This window comes from Larimichthys crocea, chromosome VII, assembly GCF_000972845.2.
Source record: "Larimichthys crocea isolate SSNF chromosome VII, L_crocea_2.0, whole genome shotgun sequence".
NCBI lineage: Eukaryota > Metazoa > Chordata > Actinopteri > Sciaenidae > Larimichthys > Larimichthys crocea.
This window is the reverse complement of record NC_040017.1, coordinates 19,149,430-19,168,037: the sequence shown is the minus strand read 5'-3', so window position 1 is coordinate 19,168,037 and position 18,608 is coordinate 19,149,430. Positions and strand designations below refer to the sequence as shown.

General features: G+C 47.3%; 3 protein-coding genes and 1 non-coding gene across 4 annotated transcripts; all 4 read right to left on the bottom strand.

Annotated features, from left to right (window-relative positions):
- Nucleotides 1-6: 6 nt before the first annotated feature.
- Nucleotides 7-1,867, bottom strand: polr2d (RNA polymerase II subunit D). The gene is made up of 4 exons (XM_010755885.3): nucleotides 1,458-1,867; nucleotides 1,181-1,361; nucleotides 290-385; nucleotides 7-157 (listed from the first exon to the last, which is right to left on the bottom strand). The coding sequence occupies exons 1-4, from the start codon at nucleotides 1,534-1,536 to the stop codon at nucleotides 79-81; spliced, it is 435 nt and encodes a 144-aa protein (XP_010754187.1). The 5' UTR covers nucleotides 1,537-1,867; the 3' UTR covers nucleotides 7-78.
- A 282-nt stretch (nucleotides 1,868-2,149) lies between these two features.
- Nucleotides 2,150-2,221, bottom strand: trnag-ucc (transfer RNA glycine (anticodon UCC)). Its single transcript has one exon. It is a non-coding gene; the product is annotated as a tRNA-Gly (tRNA).
- A 2,231-nt stretch (nucleotides 2,222-4,452) lies between these two features.
- On the bottom strand, nucleotides 4,453-5,625 carry or60a1 (odorant receptor, family 60, subfamily A, member 1). The gene has a single exon (XM_010755888.3). The coding sequence runs from the start codon at nucleotides 5,612-5,614 to the stop codon at nucleotides 4,682-4,684; it is 933 nt and encodes a 310-aa protein (XP_010754190.2). The 5' UTR covers nucleotides 5,615-5,625; the 3' UTR covers nucleotides 4,453-4,681.
- A 9,719-nt stretch (nucleotides 5,626-15,344) lies between these two features.
- Nucleotides 15,345-16,274, bottom strand: LOC104939360 (olfactory receptor 142-like). The gene has a single exon (XM_010755889.3). It carries the CDS (start codon nucleotides 16,272-16,274, stop codon nucleotides 15,345-15,347), a length of 930 nt encoding a protein of 309 aa, XP_010754191.3.
- Nucleotides 16,275-18,608: the final 2,334 nt, after the last annotated feature.

Sequence of the window (18,608 nt, the reverse complement as noted above, 5' to 3'; positions counted from 1 at the left end):
CTGGTCTCAGTCTCAGTCCTGGTCCTGGTCTCAGTCCTGGTCCTGGTCTCAGTCTCAGTACTGGTCCTGGTCTCAGTCTCAGTACTGGAAGCTCCTCTTGGTCTGGATGTCGTCCAGGATCTGCTGCAGCTCCTCGTCCTCAAAGCGACCCTCCAAACTGAAACCACAAGAACAGAACCAGTATGAGAGTCCACCTGAGAGGATCCTGGACCCAGACCTGGACTGGGGTCACCAGCAGAACGGGTCAGGCTGTGTCGGTGTGATGTGGATCAGACTGGGTCGGACTTACCTGGGGATCAGGGCTTTGGCCTCCTCAGCAGCTTCTGGACACAGATTAGCTAAACTGGCCAACTCGAACTTATGAAGCTTCTTCTGCAGGAGGAGACTGGGGACAGAAGGGGGACCACAGGAGACCACATGAGACCACAGGAGACCAGAACAGGCCAGAACAGGCCACATGAGATCACAACAGACCACAGGAGACCACATGAGACCACAACAGGCCAGAACAGGCCACATGAGACCAGCACAGACCACATGAGACCAGAACAGATCAGAACAGGCCACATGAGACCAGAACAGACCACATGAGACCAGAACAGGCCAGAACAGGCCACATGAGACCACATGAGACCAGCACAGGCCACAACCGACCACATGAGACCAGAACAGACCACATGAGACCAGAACAGATCAGAACAGGCCACATGAGACCAGAACAGACCACATGAGACCAGAACAGGCCAGAACAGGCCACATGAGACCACATGAGACCAGCACAGGCCACAACCGACCACATGAGACCAGAACAGACCACATGAGACCAGAACAGATCAGAACAGGCCACATGAGACCACATGAGACCAGCACAGGCCACAACAGACCACATGAGACCAGCACAGACCACATGAGACCAGCACAGACCACATGAGACCACATGAGATCAGCAAAGACCACATGAGACCAGAACAGACCACATGAGATCAGCAAAGACCACATGAGACCAGAACAGACCACGTGAGATCAGAACAGACCACATGAGACCAGCACAGAGCACATGAGACCACATGAGACCAGCACAGACCACATGAGACCACATGAGCCCACATGAGATCAGCAAAGACCACATGAGACCACATGAGCCCAGCCCAGTCCCTCGGACCCTGCCCCGGCCCCTGACCTGCGCACGGCGGTGATGGTCTCTCGGTTCTTGAAGCGGCTGAAGCGGGCCGTGTAGTTGAGGGTCTTCATGAAGACCTCGGACAGCTCCTGCTCGTCCTCGGCGCTCTCGTTCTGCTGCTTGCGGTGCTCCAGCAGCATGTGGACCTCCGAGTTCAGCAGAGTCTCCGCGCTCTCGAACTCTGCGGGGACAGGGAGGTCAGGGCGGCCATGTTTGTAGTCCTCTACAGGCTCCGGACTACAAACACGGCGCGGTGAGTGACGTCACAGGTACGCACCTTTAGGGAACAGCAGCTGCGAGGCGTCTTCTTCTACGTCACCGACGTGAGCGGGAGTCACGCCGCTTCCCGCCGCCATGACACACACACACACACACACACACACACACACACACACACACACACACAGGCTAACAGCTAACGGCTAACACCGGCCCGCCGAGGAGTCCGGTACAGTCCGGCTCGGTCCCGCTCGGTTCTGCTCGGTCCCGCTCGGTCCTGCTCGGTCCCTCAGAGTCCTGCTTGGTCCCGCTCGGTTCTGCTCGGTCCTGCTCGGTCCCGCTCGGTTCTGCTCGGTCCCGCTCGGTCCCGGTTCCGCTGAGTTCTCGTCGGTAGCTCCCGGACACTCCGCGCCGCTCACACACAAACACACAGAGTCACTTCCTGTCTGCAGGGGAATCACTTCCTGTTGGTCTCCTTCAAAATAAAAGCAGGAGGACACGACCATAAAATAACGTTTTATTGTTTAATTCGCCTTAACTTGAGACTTTCACGACATCAAATGTTTGTTTTTGGTTAGAGTTGGCGCGTGTTGCTGCTCTGTCACTAAGAGATACACACGTCAGTCAGTGTGACGTCATAACGTGAGTTTCTTATAATTACCTGTCATGACGTCATAACAATAACTTCAGACACTGTCAGGTGTCTCGGCAGGAACGTGAAGTTTGTTTTAATGTTTGAAAAGAAACATCTGCGTTGGCCGGGAATCGAACCCGGGTCAACTGCTTGGAAGGCAGCTATGCTAACCACTATACCACCAACGCTCTGAGGATGAATCCAGACTGACGTGACGACTCCAGACCTGTGGACCTGATGATCTGGACCTGAGGATCGGGATCTGGACCTGAGAACCTGGACCTGATGACCTGGACCTGATGATCTGGACCTGAGGATCGGGATCTGGACCTGATGATCTGGACCTGAGGATCTGGACCTGATGACCTGGACCTGATGATCTGAACCTGAGAACCTGGATCTGATGACCTGGCTCACAGTTAAATAAATAAGAGCTTTAGAGGTGATCAGATATCAGACTGGAAGAGGCTGGAACCAGTCAAACTGGACTGAGGTTCTGGTTTCAGAGGCTGTGTTCTGGTTTCAAAGGTTTGGTTCTGGTTTCAAAGGCTGGGTTCTGGTTTCAGAGGATGTGTTCTGGTTTCAGAGGATGTGTTCTGGTTTCAAAGGTTTGGTTCTGGTTTCAAAGGCTGTGTTCTGGTTTCAAAGGTTGGGTTCTGGTTTCAGAGGCTGTGTTCTGACCTGCAAAGGTGACAAAGGTCATTTCTTGTTGTTTGTTTCAGAGTGATGTGGACCCGGAGCGGGCAGCCGGTCTCTGATGGGAGATGTCATCATGTTTACTGTGTCATCTCACGGTAATGAGTCCCAGTGGACCTCCTCTCTTTGCGTCTGTAACACGACACAGGTTTGAGCCCCAGAGGCTCTGTGGACACTCGGACACTCTGGAGGTTTGAACCAGCTTCACTAACGGGCCAAGTAGGACTCAGGATGTCATGGGAGGACCGGACCTCTGGGGGTTTCCTGTCTGTCTTCTTCAAGGACTCTCTTCTTGTCTAATTTTGTTACGGCCTAACGGACCGTACTGTTTGTTACACAGGTTTGAGACATACTGTCAGCAGAGGGTGAAGAAACCTTTGAATGGGGGTCCAGACTCCAGCCAAGCCGAGTCCAAAGAAGAGGGACATAGACTCAGATTTAAAGTTCTGCAACAGGTCATGAATGGAAATCAGTAGCATCACACGCTGGGTCAAAAGAGAGGCGAAGGACAGAGTGCAGGATCTGACTGGACAGAGCATGTTGGGTTCTAGTTCAGGATTCTGGATCAGGGATAACACACGACCTCAGGCAGCGACAGTCCAGTCCACGCTGCAGACTCTGGTCTGGACTTGAACCAGCCTCCTCTAAGTCATAGTTTTCAGTCACATGACTGACACAGAGTCCAAACAAGGATCCAGCAGTATTTCACTGAGCTGCACTCTGCTGATGTCGACATGAATCAAATCAGATCAGATTTTATTTGTACAGTCCAAAGTCACAAAGTCCATTTTCCTCTGAGGCTTTCCAATCTGTACAGGGAGTGACACCCTCTGTCCTTAGACCCTCGGTTCCAGTGAGGAAAAACTTGCCCACAAAAACCTTTAACAGGGAAAAAAGGTGGAAGAAACCTCAGGAAGAGCCACAGAGGAGGGATCCCTCTCCCAGGACGGACAGACGTGCAATAGATGTCAGTGTACAGGACAAATCAACACAAACATATTGTACAATTACAGTGGACGTCATCAGGACCACAGCAGCAGCCACGGTCCATAAGAACCACAGAATCCTCTGACACTGAAGTACAGATACTTGTATATGCAGTAGTTGTATTCGGGCCCTGCACAATGCGACAACACGTCAGATTAAATTCTTTTATGAACACAAACTTGTACAATAGAGCAGTTCTGGTTCTGATCTTTTTGGGTTTGACAAAAACAAAACGTTGCCTCAAACTCACTTTTATCTTTTTATTTTTATTTATTTTATGTTTTCTTTTAATTTTGTAGATAAAAATTCCATCAATTAAAAATAATTGAAATATTCATCAGCGATATAAATAATTCTTATTTGCAGTTTTTTTAAACACAGACATGAATTGTGTGTTTCTCATCATGTTTGATCTGACCACATTGAATATGATAACACATAATAAATCTCCATCAGCTGCTGTCCATAAGATAATAACATGACTTTACACCATAATGACACAACTACAACAGATAAATAATTAAAGTCAAGGAGACTTTTAACATGATTAAACTCTCCTTCTTGCTCTAATGACACAGAGTCGATAATATTCTTTCATTTTTGGTTATTTATTGACTGTAAACACAGAATGGAAGATGACGACCTTTGACCTTTGAAATATTCAGACACTTTTTTGATTCCTCGTCCTGTTTGTTATTTATATTTTCTACTTGAATTCATCATTGAAGATCTTTTTCTTTCATCTCTTTTGATTCGATTCAACTTGAGCTCTTTAAGATCTTAACATTTGTCTTTTAATCGTCATTCATGGCTTTCTTTAGACCCAGCACACTTCTTTGAAGCTGTGCATCCTGATTCAGTTTCATTAGGGAGCAAATATTAAGTGAGTTATGAAACAAAGACATAAAAACACATTGAGCATAATCATCATAAATCAGTGATCTTCACACACATCTGACGTGAAGTCACAGCTGCATAATTTTCTCCTTCATCACTTTGTTCATACTCTGTCGGATCTCTCTCATCTTCATCCCGTAGATGATGGGATGCAGCAGAGGAGGGATGACAAAGAAATTCAAACATGTCAAAATATTCACTGGTTTTGGAACTTCGTGACTCATACGATTATAAATGACCCCGAAAAAAGACGCCACGGAAAAGTTGATGAAAGTCACCAAGTGAGGCGTGCACGTCTGCAGAGCTTTCTTCTGAGAGTCCTTCGAGGTTTTCAGGACAACCGTGAAGATGTGAACATACGAGAGGATGACGAGGAAACACGGGAAGATGATGACGCACACGGCGCAGCACAGACCGTACACGCTGATCACAGTCGTCTTTTTACACGAAAGGTTTGAAATGACCAAACTGTCACATAAAAGTTTATCGACCGAGTGTCTGCACAGTCTGAGTCTGGACGTCAGGTAGACCTGCACGGCCGACGTCAAGCTCAGGATCAAATAAACCGTCACCAGCATCAGTTTGACTTTAGCCGGCGTCATGATGGAGTGGTACAGCAGAGGTTTACAGATAGAAACGTACCGATCGTAGGCCATCAGCGCCAACATACAAAACACACAGCCGGCGTACACGTTGGTGAAAAACACCTGAGTCAAACAGCCTGGAACAGACGTCTCCTGACGCTTGGACAACAGGTGTTTGATAATGTTGGGACAAACCGATGAACTGCCCATCACTCCGCTCAGAGACAGATTCACCAAGAGAACGTACATCGGCCTGTGAAGGCGAGACTCCACACAGATCACGAGGACGAGGACGAGGTTCAGACACAGACCTGAAATGTAAAGGACGAAGACAGAGAGGAGCAGAGCAAAGTGATACAGACCGAGAGCTCCGTACACGGTGAAGGTGACGGGGAGTGTGGACACAGAGCTGTTCATGGTGACACATTCACGACACGACAACACTGCATTTGATCAACTAATTCCTTCTCTAAACTGACCTCCTCCTCTAACCTTGTATCCTTTTTTTTTCCTCCTCTTAAAACCTGATCTCCCTCCCAACCTGATCCCCTCTAAAAACGAGCCTCACTCTATAAAATGATCCTCCTCCTCTAAACCTATCCTCCTCCCTAAAAATGATCACCTCCTCCTCTAAACCGCTGATCCTCCTCCTCTAAATAATGACCTCCTCCTCTACCTGATCCTTCCTCCTCTAAAACTGTCCTCCTCCTAAATCCTGATCCTCTCCTCTAACCTTGTCCTCCGCCTCTAAACATGATCTCTCCCTTAAACCTGACTCCTCCTCTAAACCTGACCTCCTCCTTAAACTGATCTCCTCTCTAACCATGATCCTTCCTCTAACCTGATCCTCCCTAAATACCTGATTCCTCTCCTCTAAACCTGATCCCTCCTCCTCCTAACCTGATGATCCTCCTCCTCTAACCGATCCTCTTAACTGAGATTCCTCCCTCCTCTAAACCTGATGACTCTCCTCTCTCCTCTCCTCTAAACCTGACTGATCCTTCTCTCCTCTAAACCTGATCCTCCTCCTTAAACCTGTCTCTCCTCCTCCTCTAAAATGATCTCCTCCTCTCTAAACCTGATGATCCTCCTCTCTAAAAATGATCCTCCTCCTTAAACCTGATCCTCCTCTTCTAACCATGACTCCTCCTCTCTCTAACACATGCTCCTCCTCCTCTAAACCTGATCCTCTCCTCTATAACCATCGATCCTCCTCCTCTAAACATTGATCCTCCTCCTCTAAACATATCCTCTCTCTCTCTAAACATGATCCATCTCCTCTAAAATGATATCCTCCTCCTCCTCTCTAACTGATCATTCTCTCTCTAAAAATGACTCCTCCTTCCTCTAAACATCTCCTCCTCCTCTAAACCTGATCCTCCTCCTCTAAAACCTGACCTCCTCCTCCTCCTCTAAACCTGATCCTCCTCCTCGAAAAATGATCCTCCTCCCTAAATGATCTCCTCTCTAAACCTGTCTCCTCCTCCTCTAAACCTGATCCTCTCTATAAACCTGATGATCCCCTCCTCCTCTTAAACCCCGATGTTTCTCCTCCTCCTCCTCTAAAATGCCTGATCCTCTTCCCTAACCTGATGATCCTCCTCCTCCTCTAAACTGATGATCTCCTCCTCTCCTCTAAACCCGATGATTCTCCTCCTCTCCTCTAAACTGGATCCCTCCTCTCCTCCTCAACCGATGATCCTCCCCTCCCCTCTAAACCGATGATCTCCTCCTCCTCCTCTACCTGATGATCCTCCTCCTCCCTCCGGGCCTCTGACGTCACCAATTTACAGCTGAGACTGTTTCTGTATTTCATTTGAATAAAAATAACTCAAAGAAACTCAGCTTGTGTTCATGTTTTTAAAGGTTCAATACAAAATGTTTCATTTTCAATCCTACATGTGTGGTTCCACCGTGAGCATAGAGAGGAGGTGTGATGTGTGGGAGGTCTTTGCTGGTGCCACTGTTGGTGATTTGTTCAAAATTCAAGGCTCACTTAACCAGCATGGCTACCACCATCCTTTGAGTTTCAACAGGACAATGACCCCAAACACACCTGCAGGCTCTGTGAGGCTGCATCATGACCTGACCTCCACAGTCACATGACCTGACCTCCACAGTCACAGGACCTGACTCCCACAGTCACATGACCTGACTCCACAGACAATGACCGACCACAACATGACCTGACCTCCACAGTCCCATGACCACTACAAGACACATGACTGACCTCCACAGTCACATGACCTGACCTCCACAGTCACATGACCGACTCACATCACAGACCTGACCTCCACAGTCACATGACCTGACCTCCACAGTCACATGACCTGACCTCACAGTCACATGATCTGACCTCCACAGTCACATGACCTGACTCCACAGTCACATGACGACCTCACAGTCACGATGACTCACTCGACCTCCACATTCACATGACATGACCTCCACAGTCACATGACATGATCTGACCTCCACAGTCACATGACCTGACCTCCACAGTCACATGACCTGACCTCCACAGTCACATGATCTGACCTCCACAGTCACATGACCTGACCTCCACAGTCACATGACCTGACCTCCACAGTCACATGACCTGACCTCCACATCACAGATCTGACCTCACAGTCACATCATGATCTGACCTCCACAGTCACATGACCTGACCCCACAGTCACATGACCTGATCGACCCCACGTCACATGACCTGACCTCCACAGTCACATGACATGATCTGACCTCCACAGTCACATGACTGACCTCCACAGTCACAGAGCTGACCCACAGTCACATGATCGACCTCCCAGTCACATGACCTGACCTCCACAGTCACATGAGCTGACCTCCACAGTCACATGATCTGACCTCCACAGTCACATGACCTGACCTCCACAGTCACCACCTGACCTCCCAGTCACATGAGCTGACTCCACAGTCACATGATCTGACCTCCACAGTCACATGACCTGACCTCCACAGTCACATGACCTGACCTCCACATGACCTGACCTCCACAGTCACACTGACCTGACCCCACGTCACATGACCTGACTACGTCACCTGATCTGACCTCCACAGTCACAGACCTGCCTCCACAGTCACATGACCTGACCTCCACAGTCCAACCTGACTCCCCTCAATGATCTGACCTCCACAGTCACATGAGATCTGACCTCACAGTCACTGACCTGACCTCCACAGTCACATGACCATGATCTTACTCCACAGTCACATGACCTGACCTCCAGTCCATAGTCTGACCTCCACAGTCCCATGACCTGACCTCCACATCACATGAGCTGACCTCACACACATGACCTGACCTCCACGTCAACATGACTTACCTCCACATGACCTGACCCTCCACAGTCACATGACCTGACCTCCACAGTCACATGACCTGACCTCCACAGACACATGACCTGACCTCCACAGTCACATGATCTGACCTCCACAGTCACATGATCTGACCTCCCGCACAGGACCTGACCTCACATCACATGACATGATCTGCCTCCACAGACACATGACCATGACTCCACATGACCTGACCTCCACAGACACATGACCTGACCTCCACAGTCACATGACTGACCTCCCAGACACATGAGACCTCCACAGACACATGACCTGACCTCCACACATGGCCTAACCCAGCTGAGGTGGTTTGGAGAGGGAAGGAAAAGCAGCCAACAGGTGCTCGCAGCTTTGGGAACTTCTAATTTATATGTCAATAAACTCAATCAAATGAGCTCTCAGGTGTGTTATACGTTACACCACCTCACCACAGTTTAGCACCACATAATGTACTTCAAAATGCACCGTGACACCTGTGTGAAGCACTAAGTGTCGTATGGAAGTACAGCTTGGGGGTACTTATATATACACATATACTTCCACCACATTTGAGAGAAAATTAATTTTGATTGCTGTATTTAAAATGTTGTTTTAAAACTGTCACAGTCTGCTCCTCTCTCACCTGCCTCTCAGTACTTTTCCATTCACTTTCCACTCACCTGCCAGCCACGCCCTCCTCATCAGACCAACTCCCCTCACCTGCCTGACTCACCTGCTTCCCATCACCAATCAGGCCAGTATTTAAGTCCTCCCTGCTCACTCACTCTCCTCCAGATTGTTCTTCATGCTCACGCTAGACTCTCCAGCACTCTTCTCCGGATTGATCGCTCATTGCTTTGTACTAACCTGTTTCGCCGTAATCCCAGAAACCGACCCTACCTTCTCTTCCCGACCACGAGTTCAGCTTCTGGCCCCTCTGGATTCCACCAGCTGGTGACGGCCCGGCTACCGGCGGCTCGTTTCTGGTTCGTCTGCTTCATCGCCTGTTTACCTGCTTGCTGGACTGGTTTCCCCAGCCAGAACCCCCAGACTTCCCTCAGCTGTTGCTTTGAACGGTGGTATTTCTCATCTACCTGCCAAGTGTAATAAAAGTGACTTTCATTTATTACCTTCATCCAGTGTGATGCATGTGGGTTCTTACTACACCTGTTTCAGTACAATCTGGCCAAGAATGGACCCAGTGCACCTTTCCTCGCCGCAGTCCCAGCTTGAAGAGATCAAGGATGCACTGCAGCAACACGAGGCAAGATTCGCCTCCATAACAGCTGACATCCAGCAGGCTACTGTTAACTAGGCACAAGGGCTAGCTATGCTAATTACCCAGGTTCAGCAGCTGGCAGCAGCCATTGCCCAATCTGCCACTGCTGCTGCACCGCCAGCACCACCCCCACCAGCTGCACTTCCCATTCCTCCGGGTCTACCCGGGGACGATACGCTGGAGATCCGGAAGGCTGCAACCCCTTCATCACCAACTGCTCCATCCTCTTTGCTCTGCAGCCTCAGACCTTCGCTTCAGAAGAGGCCAATGTAGCGTTCAGCATTAATCACCTGGCGGGTCGAGCCCGCCTGTGGGGAACAGCTGAGTAGGAACGCCAGACCGCTTCTTGCTCCTCCTTCCAAGACTTCACCACGGAGCTTCTCAAGGTGTTCGGCATAGCATCCATAAGCCCTGACGTCACAGGGGGTCTGATGCACCCTCAGCCAAGGAGAACAGACTGTCGCTAACTACACCATTGAGTTCCGCATCAGGGCTCACCAGAGCTACTGGAACGAGGCCGCCATTTGCGACACCTATCTGCAGGGTTTGGAGGACTACATTAAAGACGAGTTGGTCTCTAACAACCTTTCCTCTCCCCTGGAGAGACTGATCAAACTCACTTCCCGGATAGATCGCCACGTGCAGGCAAGAAGCCGAGAGAGGCCGCTGGGCCGACCACGTGTTCCTCCTGAGACTTTGGGCACCTCTAGAGTCGTTCCCCCGAACTATTCCTTCGTCAACGATCCTTATGCCATGTTCGGTTGTTACTGGAGGAGGGTTCCCACACCCTCGCCACCTTCATTGACTCTGGTTCTGATGTCAGCCTCATCGATGAGGACCTGGCCCAGCAACAAGGCATCAACCGGATACCACTGCCTGCCCCAGTTCCTTTCAACACCCTCGATGGTCACCTCCTGGGGAAAGTGACTCACCAGACCACACCCATCCACATGCTCATGTCTGGCAACCACCACGAGACCATTCAGTTTCACATTCTGCGGTCTCCTCGACTTCCCCTCATCCTGGGTTACCCCTGGCTCCGTTGCCATAACCCTCATGTCGACTGGGCGACAAGCAGCTGCTCCTCAGCCGTCCCGCTGTCCCAGTCCACCATCTGACCTATCAGGGGTGCTGGTGGAATACCATGACTTCAGGGAAGTCTTCAGCAAGATTAAGGCAACCTCACTGCCCCCACGCCGGCCATATGACTGTGCCATCGACCTGCACCCTGGCTCTACTCCTCCTAGGACCTATACTCACTGTCTGCTCCGGAGAGGGAGGCCATAGAGACCTACATTACTGACTCTTTGGCAGCAGGCATCATCCGGCCCTCCTCTTCACCTGCTGGTGCTGGCTTCTTCTTCATCCAGAAGAAAGATAAATCTCTTCGTCCCTGCATTGATTATCAAGGCCTGAATGACATGACTATCAAGAACCACTACCCCCTTCCTCTCATCATCTCTGCCTTTGAGCTCCTGGAGGGGGCCACCATATTCTCCAAATTGGACCTTTGCAATGCCTACAATTTGGTCTGTATCCGGGAGGGGGATGAGTGGAAGACGGCCTTCAACACCCCCACCAGACACTATGAGTATCTAGTCATTCCCTTCGGCCTCACCAATGCCCCTGCTGTCTTCCAGGCCCTGGTTAATGACTTGCTCTGGGACATGTTGAAAAAGCACGTGTTCCTTTACCTGGATGACATATTGATCTTTTCCAAGACCAAGGAGGAACCCGTTCACCACGTCCAGGCAGTTCTGCAGCGGCTCCTGGAGACCTCTCTCTTTGTCATAGCAGAAAAGTATGAGTTTTACTCCTCGGTGTCCTTCTTGGGCTTTGTCGTGGGTCCTGGGAACATCCAGATGGACCCCGCCAAGTTGTCTGCCATCTCAGATTGGCCCACCCCTGACTCTCACAAACAACTGCAGCGGTTCCTGGGCTTCGCAAACTTTTACCGGAAGTTCATCAGGGGTTACAGCACGGTAGCCGCTCCACTCATGGCTCTGACATCTCCAGCTGATGAGGCCTTCCGGTCCCTCAAAGGCAGGTTCACGTCGGCCCCCATCCTCCAAATGCCCGACCCAGAAAGACAATTTGTGGTGGAGGTGGATGACTCTGACATGGGGGTAGGAGGGGTGCTCTCCTAGCAGGCGGCCAAGGACCAGAAGCTCCATCCGTGCGCCTTCTTCTCTAGACGACTGACCCCGACTGAGCGGAACTACGACATCGGCAATTGAGAGCTTCTGGCAGTCAAACTGGCTCTAGAGGAGTGGCGTCACTGGCTGGAGGGAACTAAGGTGCCTTTTTTGGTCTGGACCAACCACAAGAACCTTGAATACATTTGGTCGACCAAGAGGTTGAACTCCCGAAAGGCCAGATGGTCTCTGTTCTGACCAGTGTTAAAAAAATTAGGACTACACTGGTATTTAGATGTCTTAACTTATACAATGTTTGTTCCTATTTATTACATGTTTTCAAGGCACTTCCCTTTATTGCTGTTTTCCTGAGACTGGCAGGGTAAGGTGAAGTTCAGGTTAATGTATGAATAGAGGGATTCCAGAACAGAAAAATGGTCAGGGACAGGTCAGAGAGGCGACATCTAGATTGGGACATACTGGCTACTCATTAGGTGATATGTTGAAGAAAGCTGTTTAAAGGCATTATATCCAAATTGTCTGTTACCAATTAGCAGTGGTTGACACAGCCCATTTTTAGGAAAATGTATAAGAATCAACTGTCAGCGCTCCTCAGGGAGCCTTTTCTTTGTAACCTCTTTAGTGTGTTGCACTTGTTGTGAAACGCTCCTCTTGTACAAGAACAATAAATTCAACTTAAACTTTGATGCTTTGAATCCGATCCTTCTTATTAAGGGTTTTTCTTTAAAATTCCCGTAACAACCAGATTTAACTTTTCCCTCTCCTACTGGCCGGGGTCCAGCCTGGGCCCAGCTTGTGTCCTCCTAACCGCCTGTTCGTCCCCGCTCCTCTACGGTCCGACATCCTACAGTGGGCCCACAACTCCTCACTCACCTGTCACTCTGGGATCCAGCGGACCAAGGAGGTGGTGCAGCAAAGATTTTGGTGGGCGACTCTGGCTGATGACACCCGGGAGTTTGTGAATGCCTGCCCAGTCTGCAACTAGCACAAACCCTCACACCAAGCCCTCCTGCTGGATTCCTGCATCCCCTACCGGTGCCCCACTGCCCCTGGTCCCACATCTCCCTAGACTTTGTCACCGGTCTGCCACCGTCCAACAGCCACACCACTATTCTGACTCTCCCCTGCCCAAGCTTCCCTCGGGCCAAGGAGACGGCTGAACAGGTTCTGCTCTCTGTATTTCGACTACATGGTTGCCCTACTGATGTGGTCTCCGACTGGGGGGTCCCAATTCACCCCCAGTCCAACGGCCAGTCTGAGAGGATTAATCAGGAGATGGAGACTGCTTTCTGCTGCATGGTCTCTCAGCACCCCTCATCCTGGTCCCTGCAGCTTCTGTGGGTGGAATACGCGCATAACACCCTGACCAGCTCTGCTACTGGACTCTCTCTGTTTCAGTGTGCCTACGGGTTCTCTTCCTGCCCTGGAGAAAGAGGTTTCCTGCCCGTCTGCGCAAATCTTCCACCACTGCTGCAGGACCTGAACTCAGGCCAGATCCTCCCTTCTTCGCTCCACTGACCGCTATTCCACTACGGCCAATCGTCGTCAATCTAAGGCACCAACCTATCAAGTTGGCCAGAAAGTGTGGTTGTCAAACCGGGACCTACCCTTACAGATAGAATCAAAGAAGTTGGCCCCCAGATTTTCCGGGCCATTTGAGGTTTAGAAGGTCATCACCCTGCGGCAGTTAGGCTCAAGTTACCCAGGTCCATGCGGGTCCACCCCACTTTCCATGTCTCCAAGGTCAAACCTGTCCGTGAGAGCCCCCTGGTCCCCACTGCTCCTCCCCCACCACCACCCCACATCATCGAAGGGGCTCCCGCCTATACCATCCATCGACTCCTTCGTTCCCGTCGTCAGGGGAGGGGCCACCAGTACCTGGTGGATTGGGAGTGGCATGGCCCTGAGGAGAGGTCCTGGGTCTCTGCACGGCATATTTTTGATGCCCCTCTCATCAGGGAGTTCCATTGACGCCACCCAGACCAACCGGCTAGGCTCTCCACATCCCCAAGGAGCATGTCCAGTGAGGGTCCACCTCCCTGTCCACCTGAGGCCTCTGACCACACCACTGAGTATGAGGAAACCCCGGAGGAGGAAGAGGCACCTTCTGAAGCGGGGTAGGAAGAGGACATGGTCGTTTCAGACTCACCTGCTTCCCATCACCAATCAGGCCAGTATTTAAGTCCTCCCTGCTCACTCACTCTCTGCCAGATTGTTCTTCATGCTCACGCTAGACTCTCCAGCACTCTTCTCCGGACTGCTCTCTCGTTCCCGACTCTGCCTGTCTTGTACTAACCTGTTTCGCTGTAATCCCGGAAACCGACCCTGCCTTCTGTTCCCGACCACGAGTTCAGGTTCTGGCCCCTCTGGATTCCGCCAGCTGGTGACGGCCCGGCTACTGGCGGCTCATTTCTGGTTAGTCTGCTTCATCGCCTGTTTACCTGCTTGCTGGACTGGTTACCCCAGCCAGAACCCCCAGACTTTCCCCATGCACAGAGAGACTATTTCAGCTGTTGCTTTGAACGGTGCTATTTCTCATCTACCTGCCAAGTGTAATAAAAGTGACTTTCATTTATTACCTTCGTCCAGTGTGATGCATTTGGCTTTTTACTACACCTGTTTCAGAAACAATGTATTTTTGATGATTTAACTTTATAATAAACTATAATAAGCATGTATAAATCAGTTAGCTCCAACTGAACCAAAGACTGAACTGATTCTTTATATCAATATCACACATATATATTGTATATGTGCATTATATTGATATCTTAATATGAGGTATTACATTTTATTCAGGATTATGAGAAACTACTTTGGTTTTGCAAATATATTTATGCATACGGATTGAAGGTAACGCACCATATAGAGTGTGTTCGTAGCACCGCCTGACCTGATTAGTCTGAAGGGAAGTGGTCTGTATGTATTATGTTTATTTATGTTTGCCACTGTGATTTAACACTGTGTTATGCATTACATTACAAAAAAATCTTTATTGAGGAGAAAGTGTTACAGCAGCACAGGAAAACAGGCAGAGGATGTAGAAAACAATATTCAAACAGGAATAAATGAACAATATTTGCATCCATCATGACCATATATACATGATTTGCACATTTAAAAATATCTGCACAGTTTGGGCAAACTGGTTCAGGTCTAAAGGTCGTGTTCAGGTGAAACAGTCAGACTTATATAAAGAAACTCATTTTGCCATTTCTAAAACAGTTTGCACACTTTTATGATCTGTATTGTTGTTGTACAGCCATCTATTTCAATGAGTAGGGTTCAAAAGTCGAGCTTCATTTTATTTGTCACATTTTAACAAAAAGTACATTAGAATACTTTAAAGGTCTGACTGTTGGATGACTTCATATTAAGAGCCCACATTAGACATCAGACTTTTACACGTGACACGTATTTTGGACAGATTCAGGCCGTACATCACAGGGTTAAAGAGTGGCTGACATGTGAGAAAGTATAAAGATAAAAATATTCGCATTATTTTGGGTAAACTGCTCATGTTAAATCTGCTCTGTATCAGTTCAAAACTAGCTCCGACGGTAAAGTTAAAGATGGAGGCGAGGTGAGGTGTGCAGGTACTGACAGCTTTCTGTCTGGTCTGTTTAGAACCAGAGAAACAGACTTTAAGGATCTTCATGTACGTGTAGACAATAAAAACTAAAACAATAAAGATTGTGCCAAAAGATGCAATGAGTCCATAAATGTTCACTACAATGTGATAAGAGCAGGCCAGTTTGACAACAGAGTGACTGTCACAGTAAACTTTGTTAATGATGTTCCCACACAGCTGTGAATGGGAATTCAAATATATTATGACAATACATGCAATCAAAGGATAAAGCCATGTTAGAGCGATAAACATGACAATCTTATTAGATGTCATAAGTGTGTTATAGTGTAGAGGATAACAGATGGCAAGATATCTGTCATAAGACATAACAGCTAAGTTTAGATATTGCACACCTGCATAAGTGTGTACACAGTACATCTGCAGGAAACAAACTGAAGCAGAAACAGTGTGAATGTCAGAAAGTATCTGCTGCAGAAGGAATGGAAACAACCCTGTACTACCATACAGTTCATTCATAAACAGGCTGCACAGAAAGATGTACATAGGTTCATGTAAACTTCTGTGCATGCAGATAACCACAATGAGGGACGTGTTTACACTGATAATAACAATATATAAAGACATGACAATCATAAAACATAAGTACTTCAAACTTCCAGTGTCAAAGTACGCACTAAGTGTGAAATATGAAACCTGTGTCGAGTTTATCATGATCCTCCTTCAGGTTCACAACAACCAAGCAGTTATTATATTACCTTTTGTTATGGATCTGTAAAAATTGACCAGGCTTCGTTCTGGACTTGTTTGGCACAAATTTCAACTTAATCATAAAGCACACATGAACAGAAGTCAGTGCAGTGATGCTAAACAGGTTCATTATCACAGAAACAGTCGTGTAAATCATCCCTAAATGGAACATTTTCTTTTCAAAGTTACAGTGTTGTTAAAATTCACAAAACGTTTGTGACATTGTGTGACTTTAAACATCTACCTGCTGTCCTCGTACTGCGAGTCCTTCCGAACTGAACTGTAACTCTGCTTCAACTTCTTATAAACTTTTAATGACAGCGCAGTGTTACCTCATTACGAAAGGTCCAAATGATTGATGCTCATGCTTAATTAATACAGCAAAAAAGAAACTTACTGGGGCAACTGGCAGGCGTAAACTGAAAAAAGTGAACCTGTCCCATGAATTACAGAAACAACCCTGTTTATTTCCAGTTTTATGTATTCTTTTCTCCATTTGTTTGGAGTCCATCTGTTTGGTATAAATCAAACCTATCCCACCATAGAGTACGCCTAGAGTACTGATTAATACAGTACTGTTAGAGTACTGATTAATCCAGTACGTCTAGAGTACTGATTAATACAGTATGTCTAGAGTACTGATTCATAGAGTACGTCTGGAGTACTGGTTCATAGAGTACTGATAGAGCACTGATTAATAGAGTACTGTTAGAGTACTGATTAATAGAGTACTTGCAGAGTACTGATTCATAGAGTACGCCTAGAGTACTGATTCATATAGTACGCCTAGAGTACTGATTGATAGAGTACTGTTAGAGTACTGATTAATAGAGTACTGTTAGAGTACTGATTCATAGAGTACGCCTAGAGTACTGATTCATAGAGTACATCTAGAGTACTGATTCATAGAGTACTGATAGAGTTCTGATTAATAGAGTACTTGTAGAGTACTGATTCATAGAGTATGCCTAGAGTACTGATTAATACAGTACATCTAGAGCACTGATTCATAGAGTACACCTAGAGTACTGATTCATATTGTACGCCTAGAGTACTGATTCATAGAGTACTGTTAGAGTACTGATTAATAGAGTACTGTTAGAGTACTGATTCATAGAGTACGTCTAGAGTACTAATTCATAGAGTACATCTAGAGTACTGATTCATAGAGTACTGATAGAGTTCTGATTAATAGAGTACTTGTAGAGTACTGATTCATAGAGTATGCCTAGAGTACTGATTAATACAGTACATCTAGAGTACTGATTCATAGAGTACTGATTAATAGAGTACTTGTAGAGTACTGATTAATAGAGTACTTGCAGAGTACTGATTCATAGAGTACGCCTAGAGTACTGATTAATACAGTACGTCTAGAGTACTGATTCATAGAGTACGCCTAGAGTACCGATTCATAGAGTACTGTTAGAGTACTGATTAATAGAGTACTGTTAGAGTACTGATTCATAGAGTACGTCTAGAGTACTGATTCATAGAGTACATCTAGAGTACTGATTCATAGAGTACTGATAGAGTTCTGATTAATAGAGTACTTGTAGAGTACTGATTCATAGAGTATGCCTAGAGTACTGATTAATACAGTACATCTAGAGTACTGATTCATAGAGTATGCCTAGAGTACTGATTAATACAGTACATCTAGAGTACTGATTCATAGAGTATGCCTAGAGTACTGATTAATACAGTACATCTAGAGTACTGATTCATAGAGTATGCCTAGAGTACTGATTAATACAGTACATCTAGAGTACTGATTCATAGAGTATGCCTAGAGTACTGATTAATACAGTACATCTAGAGTACTGATTCATAGAGTACTGATAGAGTACTGATTAATAGAGTACTTGTAGAATACTGATTCATAGAGTACTGATTAATAGAGTACTTGTAGAGTACTGATTCATATAGTACGCCTAGAGTACTGATTCATAGAGTACACCTAGAGTACTTATTAATACAGTACATCTAGAGTACTGAATATCTCTAAATATTTCTGAGGAATCTGAATCCACCTGAAATCAATCAGAATTCAACTCAGGTGTGAGCAATTTGCACCTTAATTGAAAAACCATTCACGGCAACAGCAGAGGGTGGGATTCAGATGAACACTGCTCCTTAAATATCAATACTCTATGAATCAGTACTATGAAATCAGATCAAATCAAATCAAATCTGATCAGATTTTATTTGTACAGCCCAAAGTCGCAAAGTCCATTTTCTCTCCCAGGACGGACAGACATGCAATAGATGTCACGTGTACAGAGTAAAACTACTCTA